At 45.6% G+C, this 24,203-nt stretch overlaps 1 protein-coding gene across 2 annotated transcripts in view; it reads left to right on the top strand.

The window, feature by feature from the left end:
* UBE2H (ubiquitin conjugating enzyme E2 H) overlaps nt 1-24,203 on the top strand; it is a 56,212-nt gene that overhangs the window by 18,840 nt on the left and 13,169 nt on the right. The window contains exons 2-5 of one of the 2 annotated variants that reach the window (XM_074903575.1): nt 8,857-8,933; nt 9,633-9,707; nt 22,066-22,105; nt 22,794-22,846. In XM_074903575.1, coding sequence (XP_074759676.1) covers nt 8,857-8,933; nt 9,633-9,707; nt 22,066-22,105; nt 22,794-22,846 — 245 coding nt within the window. The remainder of the gene's footprint in view (nt 1-8,856; nt 8,934-9,632; nt 9,708-22,065; nt 22,106-22,793; nt 22,847-24,203) is intronic. The other variant, XM_074903576.1, reaches the window with a different exon arrangement.

A 24,203-nucleotide genomic window follows, 5' to 3' on the forward strand; every position in this document is an offset into this window, starting at 1 on the left:
CCACAGTTTCTCTTTCAGAGCATTTTGGCACTTCTTGAATCCTCACAAAGAGGAAATCACCAGTACCCAGCACACCTGGAAAAAGAAATTATTGTATTTTCTCCTTATGATATTTCACTTAAAACCACTTGAAATGTCTCAGTTGTTTGAGAAGTTTATTATTCGTACATTAAATACTCTGTTACCACCAGTATGTACAATCACCATGGTAACAAACTGCTCTTGATGGAAGCTGTAGCGATGCAAATATTGAATCTAGTGGTTTAGCTTAGAGACAGATACACATCTGCAAACTACTACTGCTGTCATCTTTGCTTCTCGACCTGACTCTGGTTTCCCTCGTGACCGACTTTAAATGTCAACATAGCGAGTTCTGTGACTTCTGGCTTGGTGGCAGGCAGAGAGCAAGAGGTTCCTGATTATTTCTGCCTTGTTCGCGCCAGGTGAGCGGCTTGTATCGAACTCTGGGGGAGCTCGAGCGTCGGGTCGGAGGAGACCAGTGTAATCCTGTTGTGGGGACGTTTTTGCCTCTCCAGTGATCCCAGAGAAGCCCAGGCCCTTATGCTTCTGCATCATGGCTCTGCATGTTGTCTTCCTCGCTAGTCCTTTCTGGTGGAATGCCTTCCTCAAACTGGGCAGTCATCTCCAGCTAGGATCCATTTAAGGAGTTTGCTAATTGGCAGTCGCTTATAATTACGGACTAATTGCACTTAAATTCTCTTGGATCCTAGCGTGTCCTTTTTTATTGAGATTCAAAGAAATGTTGTGCTTGTGGAGGCAAAGCTGTCTTGCATTATAGTCATGCACAGGAACATTGGTTAAGCTGTATTGATCAAAACTTCATTCCGATGTGCTTTCATTGAGTCCAGCCCCTTTCTTTCATGTTTAAAAATCCTGTGTGCCAGCTTCTTCTCCCTTTAACTAATGCATCTCCCCACCTTTCTCAAGCAGCACCTCAGCAACCCTTGTGTAGGTCACAGTTTTAAGTGATTTCAAGCCATTTCTGTCCAACGTGCTGCTCCTGGGACTGCTCAGCACCAAAACACTGTCATCTCACAGGCAAAGCTCTGCTGCGATGCAAATCAGGAGGTGTCACCCTGGGCCCATACATGTTCTCATCCCGAATTGAGCTTGGCTAATGAAACCGGAGATAATGAAACGAGGGCCTGATGCTTGTACATGTTGTGTTCTTCCTTGTCTGTAAATGCAAATTAATTGCAGGGTAATCAGCACTGCAAAACTGGTGTTTGGCTACAGCGCTCGTTATCGGCTGTCAAAGTGGCACTGATTGTGTTCCCATCTAATCTGATTGTGAAGGAACTTTCGGTGCCACCGCTGCAATTAAATGTTGACCCATCCAGTGAAAGCTCGAGAATGCAGTTTTAAACGAGTTTATTCCAATCTGTTTTCTCTACAGCAAAAAAGTATGTAACTGTGTGATACCTCTTCTTCGAAACAAGTCGAAACTTTTCAAGGGAGCAGCGCAGAGTTGGGGAGCGCGATGAATTAATTTGTTTTCTGAAGGAAAAGGGCAGTATTACTCAATCCTACATGGTATGACAACCTTGGTGTCTTTTTGTGGTGGTTTCCCTCACTTCTGATGAGGGAAGACTGGATTTGAAGCCTGGAGTGTAGGAAAAATGCTGACTTAGTTTCTGATCATTTCATAGCAGGCAACGCGTATGCAAAGTGACTTCTGGGGAAAGCTGGCTTTTCCTTCTACCTCTTCCTTCTTACTCGAGTTTCTTGGCACAAAGTTTAGTGGAGAGCAGCCAGACCTAAATCATCAGGAGCTCCAAAGAAAGCGAGCCAGACCAGAGGGCTTGCTGGAGCAGCAGTTCCTTCTCCCAAAAACCCCAATAACTCTCCCGAGGTGTCTTTTCAGCACACGTGGCTGCGTTTGGAAATTGCCTTTTGATGGGGTTTATCTTGGGGAAATTTACCACCCTTGACATGAAATTGTGAGGAGTGTGTGCAGAATAACTTAAGAATGCTCTTCCTTGTGTGATTTCTCATCTTGGTCATTTAAAATCTGATAGAGAAGTGGTAAGGGTGTTGTTTGGTTTGGTTGTTTTTTTTTTTAAAGCGAAGATGCATTTCTAACAAGAAAACGCTTGTGTGCAATAAAATAGAAACTCGGTGACCAAGTACAGGTTGCTGTTCAGTTATTCATTTGCTATTCCCTTGCTTCCAGAACATTTTCAGCTGTAATCGTAACCAGCCATCATCTTAGGGCGAGTGAAACCACCTCTGTGTAATGCTGTCCCCGGTTCACTTATCGCAGCGGTAAGGAGGGTGGAGGGCTGGGAAAGCTGGTTGTCTTCAGAGCTTTCCGTGACTGCCCACGAGTGACTTGCTGTTCTCCTTCTTTACACTGTAGGATTTAAGTGAGTTTTGTGTCTTTCAAAGCTGTGGGATTCCTGGGCAAGCTCAGTTCAGACAAAGGAAGATTAAGGGTTGCCACAGGTATGTGAAGATAAACTGCAGATTGCCCCAGTGGTGTCTTCCCTTCTTGGGGCTGGTGCAGACCATGGGGCTGTGGATACCGACACCAGAAATTGTGCAGCACAACATCTTTGGCAATTAGCAAACCTATTTCTAGTGCTAAAAAAACCCCTTTGCTTGAAGCTGGAAACTCTGAGCGGTGCCCTGTGGCAACGTGAATAATTAGCTTGGGGGGAAAACAATGGATTTTAATAATGTGAATGGGTTTAGCGTGGAGTTCTCAAGAAGGTTGCTACAAACAGGGTGACTAAAAAGTGCTGCCTCTTGCTGCTCAGAGAAAACACAAGGGTTTTTTTTCTTTATAATCTTTTTCACTTCTGATTAAGTGTCCTTTCTTCTGTTGTGCTGCAGGGATAGACAGGAGTGTGAGGAAAGTTAAATCTGAGTAAAGAGCAGGGACTTTTACTTGGGGAAAATAAGAATAAATATTCCCAATGCTTAAAACATCAAAGTCCTGGTGCCAGCTGTGGTTTCACGTGTGCAACTGGCACCTCAGGTGACTTGTATCAGATAAAAGCAGGGAGTTTAGAGGCGGCAAGGCAGCCTGTGAAGGCTTGGAGGCAAGGAGGTGACCGAGCTGAACTTGCCCTTTTGCTGCCCACGCATCAGTGTGACTGGTAACGCTGCTAAATCACAGGGCTCCTTACAGATAACTGCAGGTTGTGTAAATGTTTCTCAGAGTGGAACTCGTTCGCCTTTGTAAAAAAAAATAAACATGAATAACCATCAGTCCCAATATTAGAGGCTGTTTATGTTGCAAAATTGTGCTTGCAAGTACTTGAGGAGAATTCACCCCTCTGATGCCTCGAACAAGCGGAGTGGTGCTTTCTATACCATAAGCAGCTGGAGTGGCCGTGCTGCCATCGCATGGGTGATGTAGTGGCACTCGCTGACTGCAGAGCTCTTTGTGAAGGAAAAAAATCAGCTCTATTAATCCCACTTTTAAAATGGCCTTTGTCACAAAATATGGCAAGTTGTTTTCTCAAAGATGGGTTCTCAGCTGCTTCGGTAGCAGAGCTGGATGATTTTTTTTTTTTTTTTTTTTTTTTTAAATATACATAGGTGTGGTCTTATGATTTTTCCCTCAAATTCAGAATGGCGTCTCTGGTGAGGTTCTTCACCTGGAGGGGTAGCTGTGGACTAAGTAAGAGAGGACATGGCAGACATCCTTAGAAGGCAGGGACTTGCTTTCTGGTAATGGCCATCGACCTATCTGCGACTTATATTGAGATGCACATAGATAAATATACAACTTTTCTTTTTCCCTGGGGCATCCCAGCTTTCTGCTTTGTCTGCCTCTCTGGGGCAGGCTGCTCCCGGCCATTTGTGTCGGCTAGGCTTGCAAAAAATATTTTCAGTGAAATAGTTTTATCTGGAAAACTGATTTGCCCAAGCTTATAACTTATGTTAATTTTAAGGAAACTTAATGAAGGGATTTTTTTTCAGGCTAAATGTTTGCCAGGAAAAAGCCACTCAACTCTGCAAACAGACTAGCCATCTGTTGGCCGCGATGTTCATGTGGGATTTTGGGAGATCTGGGTGTGAAGTTAAATCCCAACAATTTTTTTTTTTTTTTTTTATTACTGCAGGGGAGATCCAGCCCTACAGTGGTGGGTGGCCCCGCACAAGGATGAGGGAATGGGAACTCGACCCTGGAACAAGCAAATCCACAGTGGCCAGTCTATTTCTGACTGATGGTTGGGCAGTCTCTCTCTCTCTCCAGAACTGAAAGGTTTTGTGTGGTTTTTGTCCCAATGCAGAATGGGCAAAATGCTTTAAATCACTTCTCATTCTGACCAAAGAAACAATTTCCTACGAGCTCAACCCTGAACAATAGAGCCTTGATCTTGATAGGGGGCTGTGGATGTTACTGTAATGCTAATACGTGGCGCGGTTGGCCTTTGCGCTTCTGGCACATTTCAGGCACTATATAGGGAGTCTGTAATCAGCTGCAGAAAAATTCCCTTCTGTGTCTCTCCTAGCAACCCCTTCTGAACTGATATTTGAAAATAAGCTTACTTTCTATATCATGATCTAAATATTTTTGACACTTACTGTCATTAAAATTCTCTTAATAGTTTTGGGACTAAGGTAATTTATCTTCAGGTTCTCGAGACTCCCTTCACAGTTCTGTGGTCTGAAAGTAAAGCTTTTGAACTTCTAATCTGTTAGAAACCTGACTTGTATCCAGATTTTGCTCTTTTCTCTTGACTTTTACACTGGCTATATTTGACACAAAGTCAAATTAGTATACTGAGATGTTAAAGAGATAAAAGCAGCAAGGCCATAAGTCACCTAGACTAGTAGGAACAAGCTGAGAGTCTTGAAAGGGATTTGGTTGTATTTTTGTTAAACATTTTAGCGCATGTGATGTGTTACAGGCTGGTTTTCTACCTCTCTAATCTTGACCCCACGTACACACAGAGTAGCTGCATGTCCTGCTGTGGAAACAAGGCAGACTGTTCCTAGCAGTATGAACCACTGGTGTGCCACTAAAATTGAGAACGTTAAATTCTTTACCCGTTACCTGCTCGTTTTATCTCTGAAAATCTGAATTAATGAAGAGTGCAGTGACGGGGTGTGAGCATAGAGGAATCCGTCTGGACAGAGTAGACTAAAATAAGGTGAGAGGTTTGTTGGTCTTCCCCCTAAATGCTGGCTCTGTGTGTGAAGTCCTGAGCGCTCGCAGGAGTGCTTTCTGCCCAGATTTACATCCGTAGCCAATAAAAGAAGTGGATGGGAATCCTGGATGCAAATATAGCTATCCTGGGAGAAATGCACAGGGGCTGGTGTGAACAGTCTGGTCACTTTAATTATGGAAATCTTGCTCCATGTTCTTGATGTTCTTTTCCTGGGGCTTCCTGAAGCTGTACTCGGTTTGTTGAAGACCTGGAGCATTTCTCCTTCCTGGGAGCTACTTGGGCTTGCTGCAGGATCCGGCACCAGGCCCCGTCTAGCTCTGAGTGCAGGAGGGGGCGTTCGTTGTGCCATAGGCACAACTGGGTTCCTTAAGTCCTGTGCGTCTCCAAACTCTTTTTTGGATCTGAGATGGCTCATTAATTGCTGGCTTGTTTGGAATGGGATTCATTTGGGATTTGGTTGTAAGACTTCAGCCTTATGGAAAAAATCTGTCTGAGCTGAGAAAATAGTTGGGTCAGAGCCTGTGTTCTTTACTCTGAGATATTTTGCCATGAGCTGTGGTGGAGTTTTTTCTGGGAATGTGGTCTGGACAGTCCTCTGAATGTGTCAAGTCCCTTCTGCTGTTCCCCCGTGCTTTTCCCTTGTGGTGCTAGAGGGTTCCCTGGTACTGCTTTGTGGGATGGAGAAGCCTTGAGTTCTGCTTTGGGTTCCTGGTCTTCCTGCAGTCCCAGATATGTAATAAATATTTCATTTTCCGAAGACTTCCTGGAGATGGAAAGAGCTCATAGGGTGTAAATGTTATTCTTTCTGTAATTGCTCCGTGCACTTCTCCTGGTAATGCCCTCAATCGTTTTGTTAGTGGGATTTTGACCTTTCATATTCCTGGGCATCTCTACCTTTTGAGAAAATCTGGTGGAGAGGAGAAAGGGAAGGTCGTTCACTTCCCCTTCACTAAGATTTGTCTTAGAAAGTGGGGGCTCGTATGGAATTCACCTGGTGCCCAGGAAAAGTGGGCTTTCCCGGCTTCCTCAGTTCTACTAATACGTTTCGAGAGATTTCCTCCATGTTGGTACAAGGGTTTTATTGCTGAAGTTCACTTTGGTTTCAGTCTGTCCTCAAACTCTTGTATCATGTTAATAAACAGTGTGATTATTCCCAAAGTTAGCATCTGCATCCCTTTCATGAACCTAACTCACTTGCTGGGATTTTTGTAGGAATTGTAGGTCCTTGCTACAACAGGGACAATAATCAAATACGGCACCGCGTTGCTTACTAATAGTTTTTTGAACTTGGGAGCACCAGAGCTGAGTCTGAGTGCAGAAAGCTCTGCTTTAATTTATCGTCGATATTAACTTGTGGAGCCGAAGAGCATATAAGCTGCAGCTGCTCAGGAGCTCGCTCTGAAGATCAGGCTGGGAGAGCTGTTTTTTATTAAGTGGTACTTGATTTAGTCCTAAGTAAAACCATTTGTATTTAACCTGATCCGCGAAGCTGCTGTAAGTGTTAACATACTTCAGTATTAAACGTTTCACTCTTGGGCATCATCATGCACAGCAGGTTTGTGTAAGAGCCCGTTTCTGAACCTGGAATAGTTATCCATTAGGTGAGTGTGTACATTTTCAGATGAACTTAAGCTCAGTCAAGCCTGTATCTAAAACTTACTGTCATGGTACTGGGTGACGTGAAAAGATCTGGTGGTGAGTGTCCCTTAACATCAGGTCTGAAGCAAGCTGCAGTACTTCAGCGCTAAGCTACTCTCCGCAAACCTGCAGGGATGTAGCTTTTCCTAGAGATGGCTTTTAGCAGAGAAATCACTGGTACTTGGGGCAGTTAGGCATCGATCTGCCCTTTGTGAGCTGCTCTTGGGTGACTGCCAGGTGTAGCAAGCTACTTGCTATTTAACTGTAGGGCAGAGCAGTGTATGCTGAACCAAGAAAACTCCTAAGCCAAAACAAACCACTATAAACTTTTCTCCCTCCCCATGAGAATGAGAGGAAGAGGGTTATTGCATCCAAATTCTTTTGGAGCTGGCACTGTGGGAAAACTCTGTCCAATCTGGGAGTCATTGTACTCGAGGAACTGTAATAAATCCTGACGGACCCCGCAGATGGGACTTGGATCACCTGTGTACAAGTACACACGCAGGCTACCACGATTGAATCGGCACTTCTGGATACAGGAGCCTCTTCAAGTAGTTTGTGACGCACCTTAAGCAGACTTCATGCGTCGTAACGGGAGATCAGGGGTAGGTCTGAGCTGAGAATTATTTGTTGCTAGTGGTAGGTTCCAGGCACTTCTGTTCCTGGTGGGTCAGGAATATTGAAGTGAGCATGGATGTGTGTGCCCAGGAGCACTGTTTGCTCAGTGCCGTGAAGGTACGAGGGGGTCTGTGTAATTGCTGCAAAGTGGAGAGCTTCCTGGGCAAATGTTGTGCCTTGAAAGCAGAAAACCTTTTGCAGCAGAGTGAAAAATCTTGGTTGTAAAAGGGAACCTGGCTTCAGTTCCTCTTAGCCTGAGCATCTCTGCCAAGTTCGCTGCTGTGATGTTCAGGATCTTTTATTAGATATTCTGTGCTGTTGCCCCCTTCCCTCAAATGGGGGCCGCCTCTGTGGTGCAGAGCTGAAGCAGTCTGAAGTTCAGGTGGGAATAAACCTTTGATTTTTCTCCTACTCTGTTTTTTTTCTGATGCTTCCCTTGTAATTCATATTAAGATTATTGATTAAAGGTAATTGCTGTAGGATATTATTCACAATCCATTAACCCTGATATATAGCAGAATTCTCCAGCAAGCTTGGGTGCTGAGACATCACCGTTAATTGTCGTAACTGAGCTTTACTTGAAATGAAGATTTCTTGCCTTTCCATTTGTATTCCCTTCTTCCCAAAGCGCTGGCGCTTTGATTCTTTCCTTTAAATGTTGAGAAATACAGTTGTTCTTTTCGCACTGTAACAGTGCCTCATAATCTCGCCCTTCTGCCATCTCTCTGAAGACGCAGAGTTTTTTGGTCTTGCAAGTCAAATTAACATGAGATTGCCGTAATTTGCATCGTAGCTGTGGGAGGCCATCTGACAGCGCCGAAGGCAGCCAAGGAGAATTGAATTCATCAGCTCTCGCATTTGTCAGAGCAGGGACTGGGGAGAGTTCTGCTCCTCTAATCTGGGCAGGAGAGTAAACATTTAATGTGAGCAGTTGGCAAGGGTGACTTTCTGCTTTGTGGCTCATCTCCCGAGCGCTGGAAAGGAGAGAGATCTCCCAAGTCCTGGCCTCACCTCCGAGCCTTGCTCCTGGGGTTCATGTCTGTGTGTGGTGAGGCTTTGGAGCTGTTGCCGTTTCTGGATTTTTAGCTCCCTTCCACAGCCCAAATACGTTTCCACATACGTTGCTGATAAGGACTTGGCGTTTTCTTAAATCGGAGCTTACGCTGTGCAGGAGTAGATGGAAAACACTAAGCAGCTCTGAGCGGGAGGGAGGCATCGTCTCGAGATTGCTTAATGCAGGGGAGGGGATTCTTCAGTGTGTTAAATTGGCTTTTACAGACGTCATTGTGGTGGTGTGGTCACTTAGATGTGTCAAGACGCTTAAATTGCATGTTGTAGAATATTTTGAATATTTTAAACGATTTGGTTTGACAGGATTCTAGCAAGTTATCTGTATCTGAGTACATGGACTTTGTTTCATGGACTAAATGTTTTCCTTTACTTGATGTATCAGTATTGAGAGCAAGCACGAAGTCACAATCTTAGGAGGACTCAATGAATTTGTTGTGAAGTTTTATGGACCACAAGGAAGTAAGTATGTGACCCAGCCCTTCTATGAAAACAAACCAATGGCTCGTGGTGGGGAACAGTGAGATGACACATTCTTCTGGAGTGGAAGAAAAGATGAGCAAATCTGAGTGGGGGTGAGAAATCAAAGGGTAGCAGCGTTTGAAGGCTGCTCTCTGAAGGGCGGGGAGAAATGCAACTGTGAGCATTAACGCAGATGAGCCACCTCCCTTGGCGATGAGCAGAGCTGGAAACAGCCTTCGGACAGCTCGGCCTTCAGCTGTGGCCTTCAGCACCACTCTTGTTGATCCTTATGAGGATCATCATGAGTTTCCTTATAAAAAACTCCTAAGTTTCACATCAGTCACCTGAATTTTTGCAGAATTTGTAATTAAGATGGCTTTCCTAGATCACAAGTCAGGTCTCCAACGTGCCTTAATTTAGTAACATCTCTAAAGGTAACGAGATTATTATAAAGTCTCTGTTTTTAATAAGGCTTTTATGTCTTTGTGCCGGGATCTTCTACAGTATCAGTTAAAATCATGTATTTCTTGTCAGGCAGCACAGGAAAAAGGCTTTTACCGTAGGAGGTTTGATATGAAATCTTACCCCCTGATGGAGCTAAGTGTTCTTCCAAAGATGTGTTTTGCTTAATGCTGTAGTTCTATTTATTCTCTCCTGAGTTATAAAGTGTCTAATACCTGCATTTTTTTTTCATTGCAGCACCATATGAAGGTGGAGTATGGAAAGTTAGAGTCGACCTTCCTGATAAATACCCTTTCAAATCCCCGTCTATAGGTAACCAATAATCACTTTCAGTCAAAATCTTTTTGCTGTTTATGACGGAGAGATTTTATTGCTTGCAGCAGTGTTGCAGGTGAAATTGCACCAACCCTCAGTGCAATTGTAAGATCTTTACTTCAAGTCTGCAGAATGCTTTTACCGTAGACTTCCAGATATCACGTGCTGAGCAGAGAGGAAGTTTGGTCTTTTGGCTGAAGGGCTAAGAGCTGGAAATGTGATTCAGTCACACGTTCGCGTGTTGATGAACTGAGTCTCTCTACCATGTGCTTTTTTTTAAATAATCTATCCATTTGTGGGTAAGATGCAGGATACCACAGTGAGTGTTGGAGCCTGTTTTAAAAAAAATGACTCACGTAGTATGGAGAGCAAAGACCACAGTTTGTGGTCTTGGGGTGAACTAGCTTTTGGGACCTCTTGTCCAAAAGTGGATGGAAGTGGAGGCAGAAGCTGAAGCCTCTGTCCTCTTGGACTAGGTGATGCATATGCGGAAGAACTGAGAAGGAGGGACCTACCACAAGAAAAATTGCAGCTGGCTAGACTGGTCAGGCTTGTTTAACCTTCACAAGCAAATAGGAGGTTTGATAAGGCAATGGTCTTTAGACTGTATCCATCCTATCTTTGCCCTTGGGTAACGGTGATCTCAGATGTCTTCTGGTATCTAATCCAATCGCTTAAGCTATAAATAAAAGAGCCAATATTGCTTGAAAAACTGGAGCAGATGCATAAAGTTCCAACATGTGTATTCTGGCTTATGAAATTAGTGCTGGTAACTCAGTGACATGGCACTTCTCCATCAGAAGGGCGTGCTTGTGGCTCAAACCACTGGAGGACTCTAAAGAATGGAGAAAACTGCCTGAGGAGAACTGATGTGGAAACTTGACTGTATGGGTTGGACAAGATGGGTCCCTTCCAATATCAACATCCTGATTTGGAGTTGATAAGTATTGGCTGCTTTCTTAAAATAGACTCTTAGGCTACGAGTGCCTTCTATTTAAGATCTTTCTCTTTCTGGTGTGAGACATAATGTGTCTAGTTCCAAACGGGAATTGTATCTTTTGGGAAAGAGCAACACTGTTTTTACACCGTTCTTTACCTTTCTGTCTTTTTTTTTTTTTTTTGTCTGTTGAAACCTTAACCGAACCACAGAAATGTGCACGCAGCTGAGTAACAACGCAGTATTGCTGCAGCTATGTGAGCCCTTTTCTCCTTCCTCTTGAGTCAGCTCTGAAACTTGCTATAAACCTCTTGGGTTAGAGACTGTTTACGAGTTTCACAGTATGTTTATTTGGTGCCAGTCATTTTTCCCTCCCCACTTCTCAAGTGCCACAAACCGATGCAGATCAGGGTACTGTCATGTTGGCAATCTTAAATGCAGGCTGGCTACAGACAACTCTCAGAAAGCATATAAAACCCAGTTTCCTTGTTGTAAATTGCTTTGGTGCTAGTCTACTCAAGATTATTTTTCTTTCCCCTGATGTTCTTTCTGGGTGTATCAGAAATCAAAGTTGCTGGCTTAAAGCAAAACCAAACTTTCTTTCCAGTAGCCTATGAAGCCAGTGCAGCTAAATGTTGGCCAGGCTCTTGTATAATCGTAGTCCTGTTGATTTAGGCTCCCGTTACTTGCATAGAAGGTGGTAGGTTTGACCTTTCGGTGGTTTGGTTTGGAGGCTGTTTAGTGCTGGTTGGGATAGGCAGGAGTGAAAGGCAGCCTGGGGTCAGAGTTGGCCCAGCTTTATTTTCAGAACTTCTGCTACAAGACCTTTCTCCTTGTGAACGTGGGGAGGGGAGTGGGTGGGTGGTTGTGGAGTGGGTTATTTTCTGCTCAAATTGCTTCGTCCTTTCTAATGTTCCTTTTGCTGTCTTCCTTTTAGTACAGCATCTTTCCATCCATCAGCTTTCTTAATCCCGCTGTGTTGTGACTGTTTCATTCCAGACTCATCAGACCATCTAGCATGCTTCCCTCGCCCTCCGAGTGGCTGAGTGGCTGAAAACCACCTTTTCTCTCATAAAGCTCCCCAAAAGGCTGCCTCTTGCTCTAGGGCCTGCCTTGCTGTCTGTTGGGTGAGAGCTGCTGGGAGCACAGGTTACCTCCTGGGCAAAGCAGTGTGCAGCTGAGGTTTCAGGTTGAATAAACAGTCCACGCTAGACAAGAGCTGGCTTAGCAAAGCGGGGCTCAGCTCTGCTGCGGGGAGGAAAGAGCTGGGGAGTAGCAGTGCCGAGGAGAGCGCTAGGACCTGGGGAAGACTCCCAACCAGCTGCAGGAAGAGGTTTGTTTTTCTTTGTCTGGTTCCCATTTCTGCTGCCCCAGCCCAGCTTATCTGGACAGCCAGGACTGAGTGACGTCTCAGCCCCTTCCTCCGGGCCGGCTCTCGGAGGCCGACTTGGTGTGCGGTGCCTGATACCGCTGGTTTTGGCATTACGGAGGGCTCCAGAGCAAGCCTTCATCCCAGCTGAACCAGGAGCATTCACAAGCTTGTGAACGAGATGAAATCCTGTTCTCTCCCAGGTCTGCCAGTTCCAGTGAGCCTGGGTGTCCTAACCCAGCAGTTCTCGGCCAGCTTGAGCTCTGGGTAACGCAGGGGTAGGAATTAGTAGGGAAGAAATTTGCCATGGTAGTCTCTGATCTGTAAAGAGATGGAAGTGAAGGATTTCAGAGATGGTGGAGCCTGTAAACGGACAGAAGGTCATCTAGAGCACACATGTAGCTTGTTTGCAGCCCTTCTGTTCTCAGCACCGCATAGCTCCCACTGCGATGATGACATGCAGAGTTCAAATTGTCTGTGTAAGTCACTGGCTTGTACAAAGTATAGAATCCAGCAGTTTCTTTTCCTTTAATAAATTACACTTTTATGCTGAAGCTCAGAGCAAAACTGCTGTCCTTGCAGCTTTCCTTGTTCCTCTAGTACTGTAGGCTAAAATTTTCTTTCCATCACAGAAAATCTTAATACAGTCTTGAACATGGCATGGGCTTTTTTGCAGCAAATAACATGATGGCTTGAAGCATATCCACACGTTCTAGAAAGCTGCTTCTGAAAAATGACTGCTAATAGTTGCTTTCTAATCTGTTCAAATTGCTTTTATCCCAGCATGGCTCTGAGTATAAAGTATATGAAAACTTGGTGTTCTTTTCTAAAGTGTGACTGACAAACCTGAATAGAAAAGGTTTTTAAAGTAGGTTCCAGATTTGTCCTTTGCCTTAAACCCTAAATGAGTGGTGGTCCTTTTTACCTTTGAGGGTCTCAAGCAGAAGCCTTTGCTTGGTGTGGTGGCTCTTCACCTGCCAAATATTTACTCCCTTGTCACATCCACAGCTCCCTTCTCAAATACGTGTGGCATTTATTTCCTGCCCTTCTCAGGTAGGTAATTATCTCTGTAGTCTATTAAATGATGCTGCCCCAGGGACAGTGCTCTCCTAACTATGGAATGGTTGGGGTTGGAAGGGATCTTAAAGCCCATCTTGTCTCATCCCCTGCCCCGGGCAGGGCCACCTTCCACCAGCCCAGGTTGCCCAAAGCCCCGTCCAGCCTGGCCTTGAACCCTTCCAGGGAGGGGGCAGCCACAGCTTCTCTGGGCAGCCTGTGCCAGGGCCTCACCCCCCTCACAGGGAACAATTTCTGCCTCAGATCCCATCTAAATCTCCCCTCTGTCCGTTTAACCCCGTTCCCCCTCGTCCTGTCCCTCCCCCTGATGACGAGTCCCCCCCCCTTTCCCGCAGCCCCTTTCAGCCCTGGGGGGCCGCTCTAAGGTCTCCCCGGAGCCTTCTCTCCTCCAGCTGAACCCCCCAACTCTCCCAGCCTGTCCTCACAGGGGGGCTCCAGCCCCCCCAGCATCTCCGTGGCCTCCTCTGGCCCCGCTGGAGCAGGTCCGTGTCCTTCTGCTGTTGGTGCCCCAGAGCTGGACCCAGCCCTGCAGGGGGGTCTCCCAGAGCGGAGCAGAGGGAGAGAATCCCCCCCTCGCCCTGTGCCCCCCCTGCTCTGGGTGCAGCCCAGCACACGGGGCCTTTCTGGGCTGCCAGCACACATTGCTGGCTCATGTTCAGTTTTCCACCCCCCAACTCCCCCCAGTCCTTCTCCTGGGGGCTGCTCTCCAGCCCCTCCTTGCCCAGCCTGGGTTTGTGCTGGGGATTGCCCCGACCCGTGGGCAGGACCTTGCCCTTGTTGAACTGTACGGAGTTTGCCCGTCCCCCCTCTCCAGCCTGTCCAGGTCCCTCTGGATGGATCTTTCCCTCAGCGTGTCACCACAGCACACAGCTCGGGGCCATCGGGGAACTCGCTGAGGGTGCCTCAATCCCACTGTCCATGTCCCCAGCAAAGACGTTCAACAGCGCCGGTCCCAACCCCGACCCCTGAGGACACCACTCGTCACCGCTCTGCACTTGGACATGGAGCCGTTGACCACAGCTCTTTGAGTGTGACCGTCCAGCCAATCCCTTATCCCCCGAGTGCTCCATCCATCAAATCCATGTCTCTCCAATTTAGAGACAAGGATGTCATGTGGGACAGTGTCAAATGCTTTGCACAAGTCCAGGTAGATCACATCAGTTGTTTTTCCCTTATCCACCAGCACTGTAACCCTGTTGTAGAAGGCCACCAGATTTGTCAGGTGTGATTTGCCCTTTGTGAAGCCACAGTGGCTGTCACCAGTTACCTCCTTGTCTTCCATATGCCCTAGCAGAGTTTCTGGGATGATCAGGATTACAACGCAGGTAATGCCTCTGCTTAAAGCCCTGAACCACCCTGCGACCTGTGTGAAAAGAGCAGTTCCTGGGAGAGCTTCCAGTGTTTCATCATGTCCTGCAGTACCTTTCTGGTATTTCTAGCACTGCCTGTTCCTTGCTTGGTCTTTGCTGTGTAATCCAGCAGATCCCACGTTGGGGCAGGATGGTTTTTCCTAACGAACTGTACAATATACAGCAAAAAGGGAAATGCGTGTCCTAGAAGAACACGAATCTAAACGGAGCCAGATGTAGGGCTGTCATGTTGGCTCTGGGCTTGAGTGCTCCCATTGAGATCAACTAATTCCACCCATGATCTCTTAAGTATCCAAATCTTCAGGGTTGAAGCAAACTTCCTGAACTTGAGCAGTTTGTTAGAACTCCTGAAAAATACCTAGTTGCTTTCTGAAGCTAGTGAATGCCACAGCTCTTAATCCTTTTGTCAATTAATGTGAATATCCCTGCGTGCTTATGAGGACCCGAAGCACTCCCCTGCTAGATGTTTGGTTCCATTTCTGCTTTCCTCCTAGACAATATGTTTTGAGCTGTTTATGATTTCAGTAACCATGCTGGCACTGCTTCGCTACTTTTCCCTCCCCTCCGGGATTTAATATCTTCAGGGGAACTTTCTGCCTAGTCTGTTCCTGCTTTTTCAAAAGGGAGTTGTGAAGTACTTGAAGTACTGTTTTGAGCTCCCAAGTCACGAGAATACTTTGTGTAAATTTTGTATGTTTTTAATCAGGCCATACGCCTGCCAAGAACCAGAGATTAATGCTCTTTGATGCCATAAACATGGGAGGAAGCACAGAGTGTGAATGTCTTGCCCTGCTTAGATGATAGGAGCGGTAGAAACATGTGAAACTGGGAGCCTGAGCTCTTACCTGGAAGCACTGTGGCATTTATTTTATTGCTAAAATCTGCAGAAATATTAGGCTGGCACCGAGTCACTCTGGTTTCTTAATAATCAAATGTCACGGCTGCAAAGTTTGCATACAATATGCTCAGAGCCTCAATTTCTCAAATAACTTCTGTATATTTATACACAGTTCTCATTTTCTTTCCATCTCTAGCCTAGTTATCTGCAGATATCTTGCATTTATATTTCACCTTTCTCCTAAGTGTTTTGCAAAACAAAATGCCTAGTCTGTACACAAAACATATGGAAGTGTACGTGTATACGTATGTGTATGTATATAATGAGACATTGTGGCAGCCAGAACAGGAATGGAGCAGTGTTTAGCTCCAGCCAGGATTTAACAGATCTCTCCTGGCCTGTACTTAATTTTTCTTTTTAACTGCAGCTGCTATTTTTACTTTCAGCTCCTCTCTGGATTGCCTTACATTTTGCTACTTAGAATTTCATGAGTCACTTATCGCCTGTGACCATTCTGAGCTTGCTCTTCCCTGCGTGTGTTGATCCTTATTCTGACCTATAAGCGATGTGAAAATGCTTGTTCTTTCAAACACGCTTAGCTTTGTCTAAGGGGAAAGACGAGACACCTAAAGGTAATTTGTATCCCTGTCTCCACGCCGGTCTGACGCACGGCTGTGCACCCTCTGCAGATTCCCCGCTACAGGCGGAGAATGGGAACAGACTGACAAAATGGGGTAGGTGTTTTCAGCTTGACTTGGCACAGATTCACTGCCTTCTGTGCCAGTCTCTGAAGCCTGGGCATCAGGTGATGGTGCACCTAAGCAATGAGATGAACTGATAACGGGCAATTGCTTTGTGCTGGTTCTGCGTGTTGTCGCAGAGATTGCTGCTCTTAGCACTGGTCTGTAAGCTTGTGGATACTGCTTTTCCACATCCAAGAAGGGCTGCTCAGTGATTCCCTCTGAGCAGGAGGTCCAGAGTTTATTGCTCTGCCCACTATTTTCCATCAGCTACAACCATATTTTTCTGTCCTGATCTTTCTCTTGTGAAACTGCCGCAGAATTATTTATGGTATTGTTTTGAAAAGTTACTAGAATTTTAGTATGGTAATATAAACGTTGTACTTCTGCTGTTAGGGAGCTGACATTACACAGCACCTCACGCCACTGCCGTGTGGTGAATGCCTCCACAGTGAGTGCAAGGTGTTATATTTGACTCTGTACTTAGTGCTCTGAATAGGCTCCTAACCTCCAAATTTCATTTTTTAAAAAAAAAAAAAAAAATCCTTGCCTTGGCCAGTAAGAGCTTATTGACCTGAGAGTGCTGGACAAGGTACACACCTCTGAGGTGGACAGATCCTGTACCCTTCAAAGGGGGAACAGCCACGTGCTAAACCAGTTGTCCCAGTCATCCCAGTCTGCACAGGGGAATAGGTACTAAGCTGAGAACTCAGGCAGAGGTCTTGCTCTCGTGCCCTCTCCCCCATCTCCTACCATGGTTTCTCAACCTGTGGTGCGTGGCAAGCTCGTGATCAGTTACACAAGAAGGTAATCCCTGAAATGAGTGCAGTATGTTTTTCAAAATAAATTTTAAAAAATGCATGTTCCCTTGCAGGCTTTTGGGTGTTTGGGGAGGGGGGAAGTAATAAACATTAAGTTTAGACTAATCTTATCTGGCTGTTTGGCAACACTGCATGAGTACTTGGGAGATCTTTTTCCATTAGGTAGGTTGTCCAGTGGTTAAAAAAAGCAGAGGGAAAACACTGCTCTTGACCTCTCTGTGCTGTACTTACGCTCTTCTGCAGGCTGATCTCTCTGCACATAATTCTGCCCCAAGCCTTGGGTGGTCACCCAAGCCACGTTGATTTGGTGTGGTATCTAAAACTCCCCGCATCCTGCTTCAGAGAGATTGTTGCCACTTTCCCACCTCACTAGCCAAGCACTCTGAACAGTCTCCTGGCTGGGCCTTAATGTCTTACGGAAAATAAAACTTCGAGGCTTGTCAGTCTTGAGAAGTCAGGAGTGGTCACATACGCTTGTCCCGTCGGCTGTTTGTTCGGCACCACGGTGGGACACAGATAGGAATCCACTGTCACAGTTGTTCGGGTGGAGAAGTGCCCAGCTGGCCTTATTTTATGAGCAAAGAGAGCCGACACGTGGGCAAGCAGCGGTGAGTTCGGGATGGGTAAGTGGATATAAACCAGCTCTGCTCTGGCACGTTTCCCAGAGCCAGTGGGAAGTCCTCTTGCGTTTATCACCAGTGTGGGTCAGCCATGCAGCTGGCACCCGCGGGGCCGGGGGGCTGGCCTGGGCTATGTTTGCTGGCACGCTGCTTTTCCTCCTTCCCGCCTTCTTCCGCAGGGCCAGCAGCGCTTTGAAGAGCTGTGCTGCAGGAAAAAAAAGCCTCTTTTGGGGACCTCTCACCTAACCTACCAGCTAAGCTGGCTGTACTTTGAGCTCAGATAAGCAACAGGCCACCTTTCTGAAGCGCCGCTCTTTGGATTGCAGCCGGTTCCTGACTTAGAGGAGAAACACCAAGGAGTGCTGAAAGTGTTCTGCTGCTGCGGGGCAGCGTCATGCAGCTGGAGCTGTGGAAAGAGCGAGGAGACAGTCTCCAGTCCAGGTTTCTAATCCTTCTTACCTCCAAGTTTTGAGTCCATTCTACCTGAATGGTAGATGAGCAACCTGGGCTAGTGGAAGGTGTCCCTGCTCATGGCAGGGGGGTGGAACTAGATGATCTTTAAGGTCACTTCCAACCCAAACCATTCTTACGGGGGCTGTACCAAGGGACTCTTCCTTAATCACAGCCCAGCCCTATAGGCATAGTGATAGGGGAACAATCCATGCGGAACAACCTCTTGCGGGAGCTTCCTGCCTAATGACTCCCCAGGTCAAGGGAGTACTCGACATTCCCCAAGTTATCCAGGTATTTGTGCTCTGCCTCTTGGAGGAGAACTTACTGGCAAAGCAGCTCACAACAGCACGTTGGTTCTGGCGGTGCTTTCTGGCCATTTCCCGGGAGCTTTACTCTGGAGTCGTTCAAGAGAGGCGTTGACATCAACATAAGTCTGAAATTCCTGTTTCTCCGCGGTGGTTTTGCTCACCTGGAGAGCGTGTTCAGCTCTCGCCCAGCCTCAGGGCCTGATCCTCAGTCACCACTTTGACCCAACCGCCAGCCAGTGCCCTGGATGTTCAGACCCATCCACGGATGGTGCCCGAGCACGGTGAGAGAACTTCATTTCATTACTGGCCTGTGTCCAGCTGCTGGAGCTTTATGAATGTTTCTGTGTTTGCAGCACCAAGGAAGATTGACAGCCTTTCTGTTAGCTGGTTTTTAATTTAAAAATGCGCTTCTCTTCAAAGATTTTTGTCAACCCAAGGAGTGATTACTCCAGGGCTCTTGCTGAAATACCAGCATTTTTGAAGGTCAGCATCTGCATATTGGTCTCAGCATCTTCAGTATCAGAACAGATGTGTCCCTTTCTGTTGTGTAACTCCTTTGTGGATGTACAGGCTTTTTTTTTTTGGTTGTCACCTAAAGGCTTTTTGTCCTTACAGATTTCACGCAGTTCTGCTTTACCTTCAAGGCAATCCTGGACCTCAGTGTGTCTGTATGGAAAGGGTGGACTGCAACCACTCTGCTCCTCACATTCCTCCTAAGCGTTGGCTTTTCAGTGTGAATATTATTTTAAAATGTTAAATTAAGTGTTTACAGCCAGTCCAACACCCAGATTCGTGACTGCTCGGGCTGTGGCCTCAGATTCATGCTCTGGGCCACAGTAAGAACACAAAATCAAGAGCCTGTCCCTTGATACTCCTCATGGAGTGCTCACCTGGAGTTCTGCACGGTGTATTTATCAGGGTGTGTTCTGTTTAAGCCTATGACAATAAATCTGCCCCAGTGTTTATGCTGGCTTGGGCGGTTTTTTTTACTTCTGGCCTTCTCTTTAAATTGGAATTTCATTTTTACATGGATGTTGATGCTTGCTTTGTCTTTTGTATTTGTAAAAATAAATACAGAGCAAGTCAGTATTATCGGAGCAATGTTAGTGCTTTATCACTCCAGGAGACTTTACATTTCACATAAAGGAGGAGATAATAGTTTGAGCTTATTTCTGGGTCAGGAAAAGGAAAGATACATACAGAGCTGCTTTTGGCCTGGGCAGTTTTGTGTTTGTAGAAGAATGAGACCGGGGGGACCTTGAAGAGTTGCAAGAAGATGTGGCAACAGCCTAGGAAACGAGGAGTGCAGGGAGAGGATGCTTGTGTCCTTTCTTGAAGAACAACTGTTTTATGTGCAAAGCTTGAGATCAAGGACGATGTGAAAGAAGGGATTGTTCCTTGCCTGCGTGAATGCAAAGATGACAGAGAAGAATTACAGATCTCTAGCACAGGAGCTGCTTGAGCAGACAACTTAATCTCATCTCCTCGGATATCGAATGCAGCTTAAATGCTGAAGCGTGTGAAGGAAGAGTTGACCAAAACCTTACGGGTGGGTTTGCAGCACAGTCTTGTCCAACCAGCTGCAGGCAGCTATGGTAGAAGGTCCTAGGAAATAGGTGAGATGATCAGAAAAACAAAATGAGAGGATGAGGCGTGGGGATGCCTGTATCTGGCTGTGTTAAAGAGAGCCGGTCTGCGTCCCAGATAGCAGAACAAACAGTGTTTAGTTCAGCAGGTGACTGTCCTATTCTTGTGGTGTCTTCCCCCTCCTGTCTTCTGTTTTATCAGAAACTTAATTTCCCCCCTCTGAGAAAGAGACAAGATTTAGAATCAGGATGGGTGCTGGCTGCAGCTCTCCAGTGCCGGAATAATGGATCCGTGACCCGATTTAAACCTGTGAGAGCTGCCATAATGTAAATATTTGATGGAACTACAGCTTCCCTTTTCAAGTCTGCTTCAGTTTTTCAAGCTAAATCATGGCAAGGTATTCCTGAAAGACACTTGTTAGCATGGAGTTGTTTATGCAGTTCTTGGTGGTTCTTTTAGAGATCTTTTTTCTGGCTTCGGGCATCATTTCAGCCTTGCGTTGTATTTATGCAAAATCCAAGCAGTACAAGTAAACATGAAATTATATTTGTGTCATAATACATGGAAAGAAAGGGAGTTAAATCCATATGTCAGCTCTTACCCCAGATGGGAACCATGCTGTCATTCAAATCGTGATCACTCCTTGTTTGGGCAGAGATGGTGTATCAGCCTGGAGTGGCTGGGTGAAGGTGGTGAAGGTAGGGAGTTTGCTGAATGGTAAATAGTGACATGGTTCGACACTTTTTGGGCTGCTCTGGAGAGAAACTTGTGTGTTTTGAGTCCTGGAAGGAGCTTTTTAAATGGATTGAGTCAATACGCCAGACCTACATTTCTCACCCGTTTTTATAAACACAGACCTTTGTCAGAAGAAATATTTGCTGTTAGCATAATTCTGCTTATTGCAGAAAGGCACGATTCCCACATGGGCAGTGTTTGTAGGGCTCTCCAGGCTGCGGGATGGCAGTACAACAGAGGAAAGAAGGTTTTATTTTAAGTTCTGAAAAAAATCAACATTAAGATCTGGAAACAGCTTAACCCGGTACAGAAACAAGGGTTGCAGCAGCCCTTCTGGGGGTTGCAGAGCCCAAATGATTCAGCCAAACCAGCAGAAGCATATAGGAATACTCAATCCATTTGGCAGTGAAATTATTTGAAAACCCAGTTTTGTATCCTTGTGTCTGTTCTGTGCTGGGGATGTGTCCCGTACCCGGGTATTTAGGAAGAATTTAGAAGCTGGATTCTTCATCCACTCACAGCCATTGTATGAAACACTTCACTTTGCTCTTGGGGTGGGTGTGCTTTGCTTCAGCACAGGCCGTGGTGCCAAGTACGGGGTGTTATAAATTCCCTTAATACCTTTGTCTTAGGAACTCTCTTTGTGGGAGAAGAGGGGAATGTTTTTGAGGTGCCATCTGTCTTGAACTCAAGGTTAAAGTAGGCAGCTGGAAAACGCAGCTTATCTCAGTCTGCTGCTATCACATGCAGTCTTTAAAGTGCGAGGCATCTTCTGCTTGTCATGTCTAAGTCTTGAAACCACAGGAGGTTTTTTTAACAATTTGCAAGTTGGAACAAAGAAAGCAAGCAGTATCAAATCTAGAAGTCTGAACTGTGGACAAAGCCCCGATGAGCTCTCTCATTCTAGACCTTGCATCTGAGCTGTTTTCTTTTCTAGGAGACCAGTGGTACCAGCTGATGAATTAATTGCTGTATTGATGCAAAACTTGAAGCATTAGCTCTCTGCACCAGTCTCTGCCCCTGAACAGCTTACAAATGTAGATTAATGTTGCACCTTCAAGTTCATAGAAAAATCTTTGTTGGGAGATACTAAAAAATTAAATCTTAAAGCAAATGTTGAGCTTAAGTTTTGTGCTTGTTCAAAAGATCCTTGCAGGTTTTCAAAACGTTTCATCAGATGTGGGCGCTCGGTTGTGGTGATGGGCAGTTCTTTTCAAGATAATACTGAACCACAAAGCCTTTGCGGTACGGTTGCGCTGTAGGCAGAGGGTTTTGCTGAATTTCGAGGGAATGGGCAAGGACCCTGGAGCCAGAATGTTGCCTGCGTGTTTTAAAGGTTACATAGCTATATATAGCTAAGGCGGGGTTTTCTTTGAAACTAGTCAGATCAGTCCTTGTTCAGTAAATTCCAGACTTCTCTTGTAAAAAAAAAAAAAAAAAAAATTAAAAATAAAAAATCTTCTGCTGTTTTCTGCTATTTACCAGTGTGTCTCTTTGCAGGATTCATGAATAAAATTTTCCATCCCAACATTGACGAAGCGTAAGTAAATCCATAGTGTGTGTTTTTTCGAAGGAGTTTGTCTAATTGTAACGATTTTGGCTTCACAGTTATATGCTGATGAGTTGAACAATGCTTTCATCAGTCTAAGAGTGCGGAGTGGGGGATTTGATGGAAGTAAATGTTGTTGCAAGTTAACTTTCAGGAGTGGGTCAGGCTGTGGGCAAGGCTGGAGAGCTGCATGCTGCAGGCGCTCTAGATGTGGTCTTTGCATTGCGACACGCTTCGTTTACAGAGAATTCAAGGTTACCAGTCCCCCTCCTCATTGGCATCGTGCTGGCTTTCTAGAAAGAAGGAACAGCATCGCCTAAGCCATAGCTCCCTCTTTAGCTGAAGTTCACATCTATACTAAAATTCTTCAAGACATGAGATGTTTTGCCAGGTTTTTTTTCAGCTATGGTTTGTTAAGGGGAGCCACCTATGCTTCAATCTCTCCATATGGACCACAAATTCATTAAAGGCTCCAATTTACTTTCTTTTGTGCCGAGTATGAAGATTCACATAGTTAAAGGCTGCCCCTCTATTAACTACAAGATGGGAGTAAATTGTAGCTTATCTGAAACAGTGGGGCAGAGGCAGGGCAGGGGAAGGCGGGGGTAGATTGTACTAAATCCCCAGAGTATTTTTTGAGTGTGACTGTGTTTAATTCCACCCTTTCCATATGTTTCAGGTCAGGAACTGTATGTCTAGATGTAATCAATCAAACTTGGACAGCTCTCTACGGTGAGTTTGGCATTTCCCTGAAAGTCAATCACGTGAACACCCGTATTTGGTGTGTTAACATAACACAGCTCGCGGGAGACAGATGATCTCAGGCCAACTTTTGGGTTGAGTGTTTTGTTTTGTTTTGTTAACTGGAGTTTTAGACTCCTCACTGAGCCGACATCACGTGAAAAACGAGATTTTCATGTGAAAACACTTTCATAACCTGTTTTTATGCCAGAGAGGTGAAAATATTCCATAAACCTCACAAAGGATCACCCAATCCATTTCTTGACATTGTCTGACAACGGCACAACAGCACCCTGCCATGATTCAGCATTGAAAGAGAGGAGGGACTGTATCTACACCAAAACCTATTTCCAGCTACCCTATCCACGTTTGTACATGCGTTTGATTTGGTATTCTTTGTCCATGAGGCTGTGATCCCACTTCTACAGAAGATGGCACCAGAAACCATTCCTGTTTGTCATGGCAGCGTCGTTTCACTGCAGGCTAGGAGGTGGTATTGCATCTGATGGCTGCACTCCTTGCTGTAGAATGTTTTGGGTTTCCCATTAGGTGGTTTCAGGCTGTAATTCTCATTTTTAGACACAAAAAAAAATTGGCTCGTAGCTGAAAACCCATTAAAATAGCATTTAGGGAAAGCTGAAATTGTTAAAAGGGATACAGCTGAGTATCTAGTTGAGGTTGGCTGCATTTTAAAAACGTGACCTTCTTCAGATGTTCCAATTATGCTTTGTGGAAGAGTATTCAGGGGAACGTGCACATCAAATCCTTCACGTTCCTCCATGAAAAACTGATTTTTTTACCTATAAGTTGAAGCTCTGAAGCAGTTGCTAGAGAGACAAGCTACTTCACATTCCTCACAAGCACAATTTGTAAGGAAATACCAGACTTGGTGAATCCTGGGTGGGAAATTGCTATAGCAACTTGTTGAACTTTACTCCTCATCAGAATGCCTGAAGTCCTCGTGTAGTAGATGCACAGCATACACTTCACATGGCTTTGTTGTGAGAGATCAGCTTAGCCGTGACCTGGGTGGTGGTGCTGATGGAGGAAGAGGATGCTCTTGTGTCCTGGGAGGATCCGATGTGAGATGGAGGAATTTAAACCAACCCAAGCCCTCTGCTGGGAATGAACCTGCATGGTTCAGTCAGCAACAAAATCCAGCTCAGTGCAGCGTGTGCTGCTCTTCCACAGCCTTAAATGCCACCTGCAGATCATGGGGGTGTCTGGACAAAAGAAAATCACTCCGGTGTAACTGTGGTGCTGGTTTGTGCTCTGGCAGTCAGGGCTTGGCTTTGGAAGCCACGCGTGGCCGGCCTCCCTGTTCTGCAGCACGCGGTGCGGTTTCTGC

The sequence above is a fragment of the Athene noctua genome, chromosome 3 (assembly GCF_965140245.1).
Source record: "Athene noctua chromosome 3, bAthNoc1.hap1.1, whole genome shotgun sequence".
In the NCBI taxonomy this organism is placed as follows: domain Eukaryota; kingdom Metazoa; phylum Chordata; class Aves; order Strigiformes; family Strigidae; genus Athene; species Athene noctua.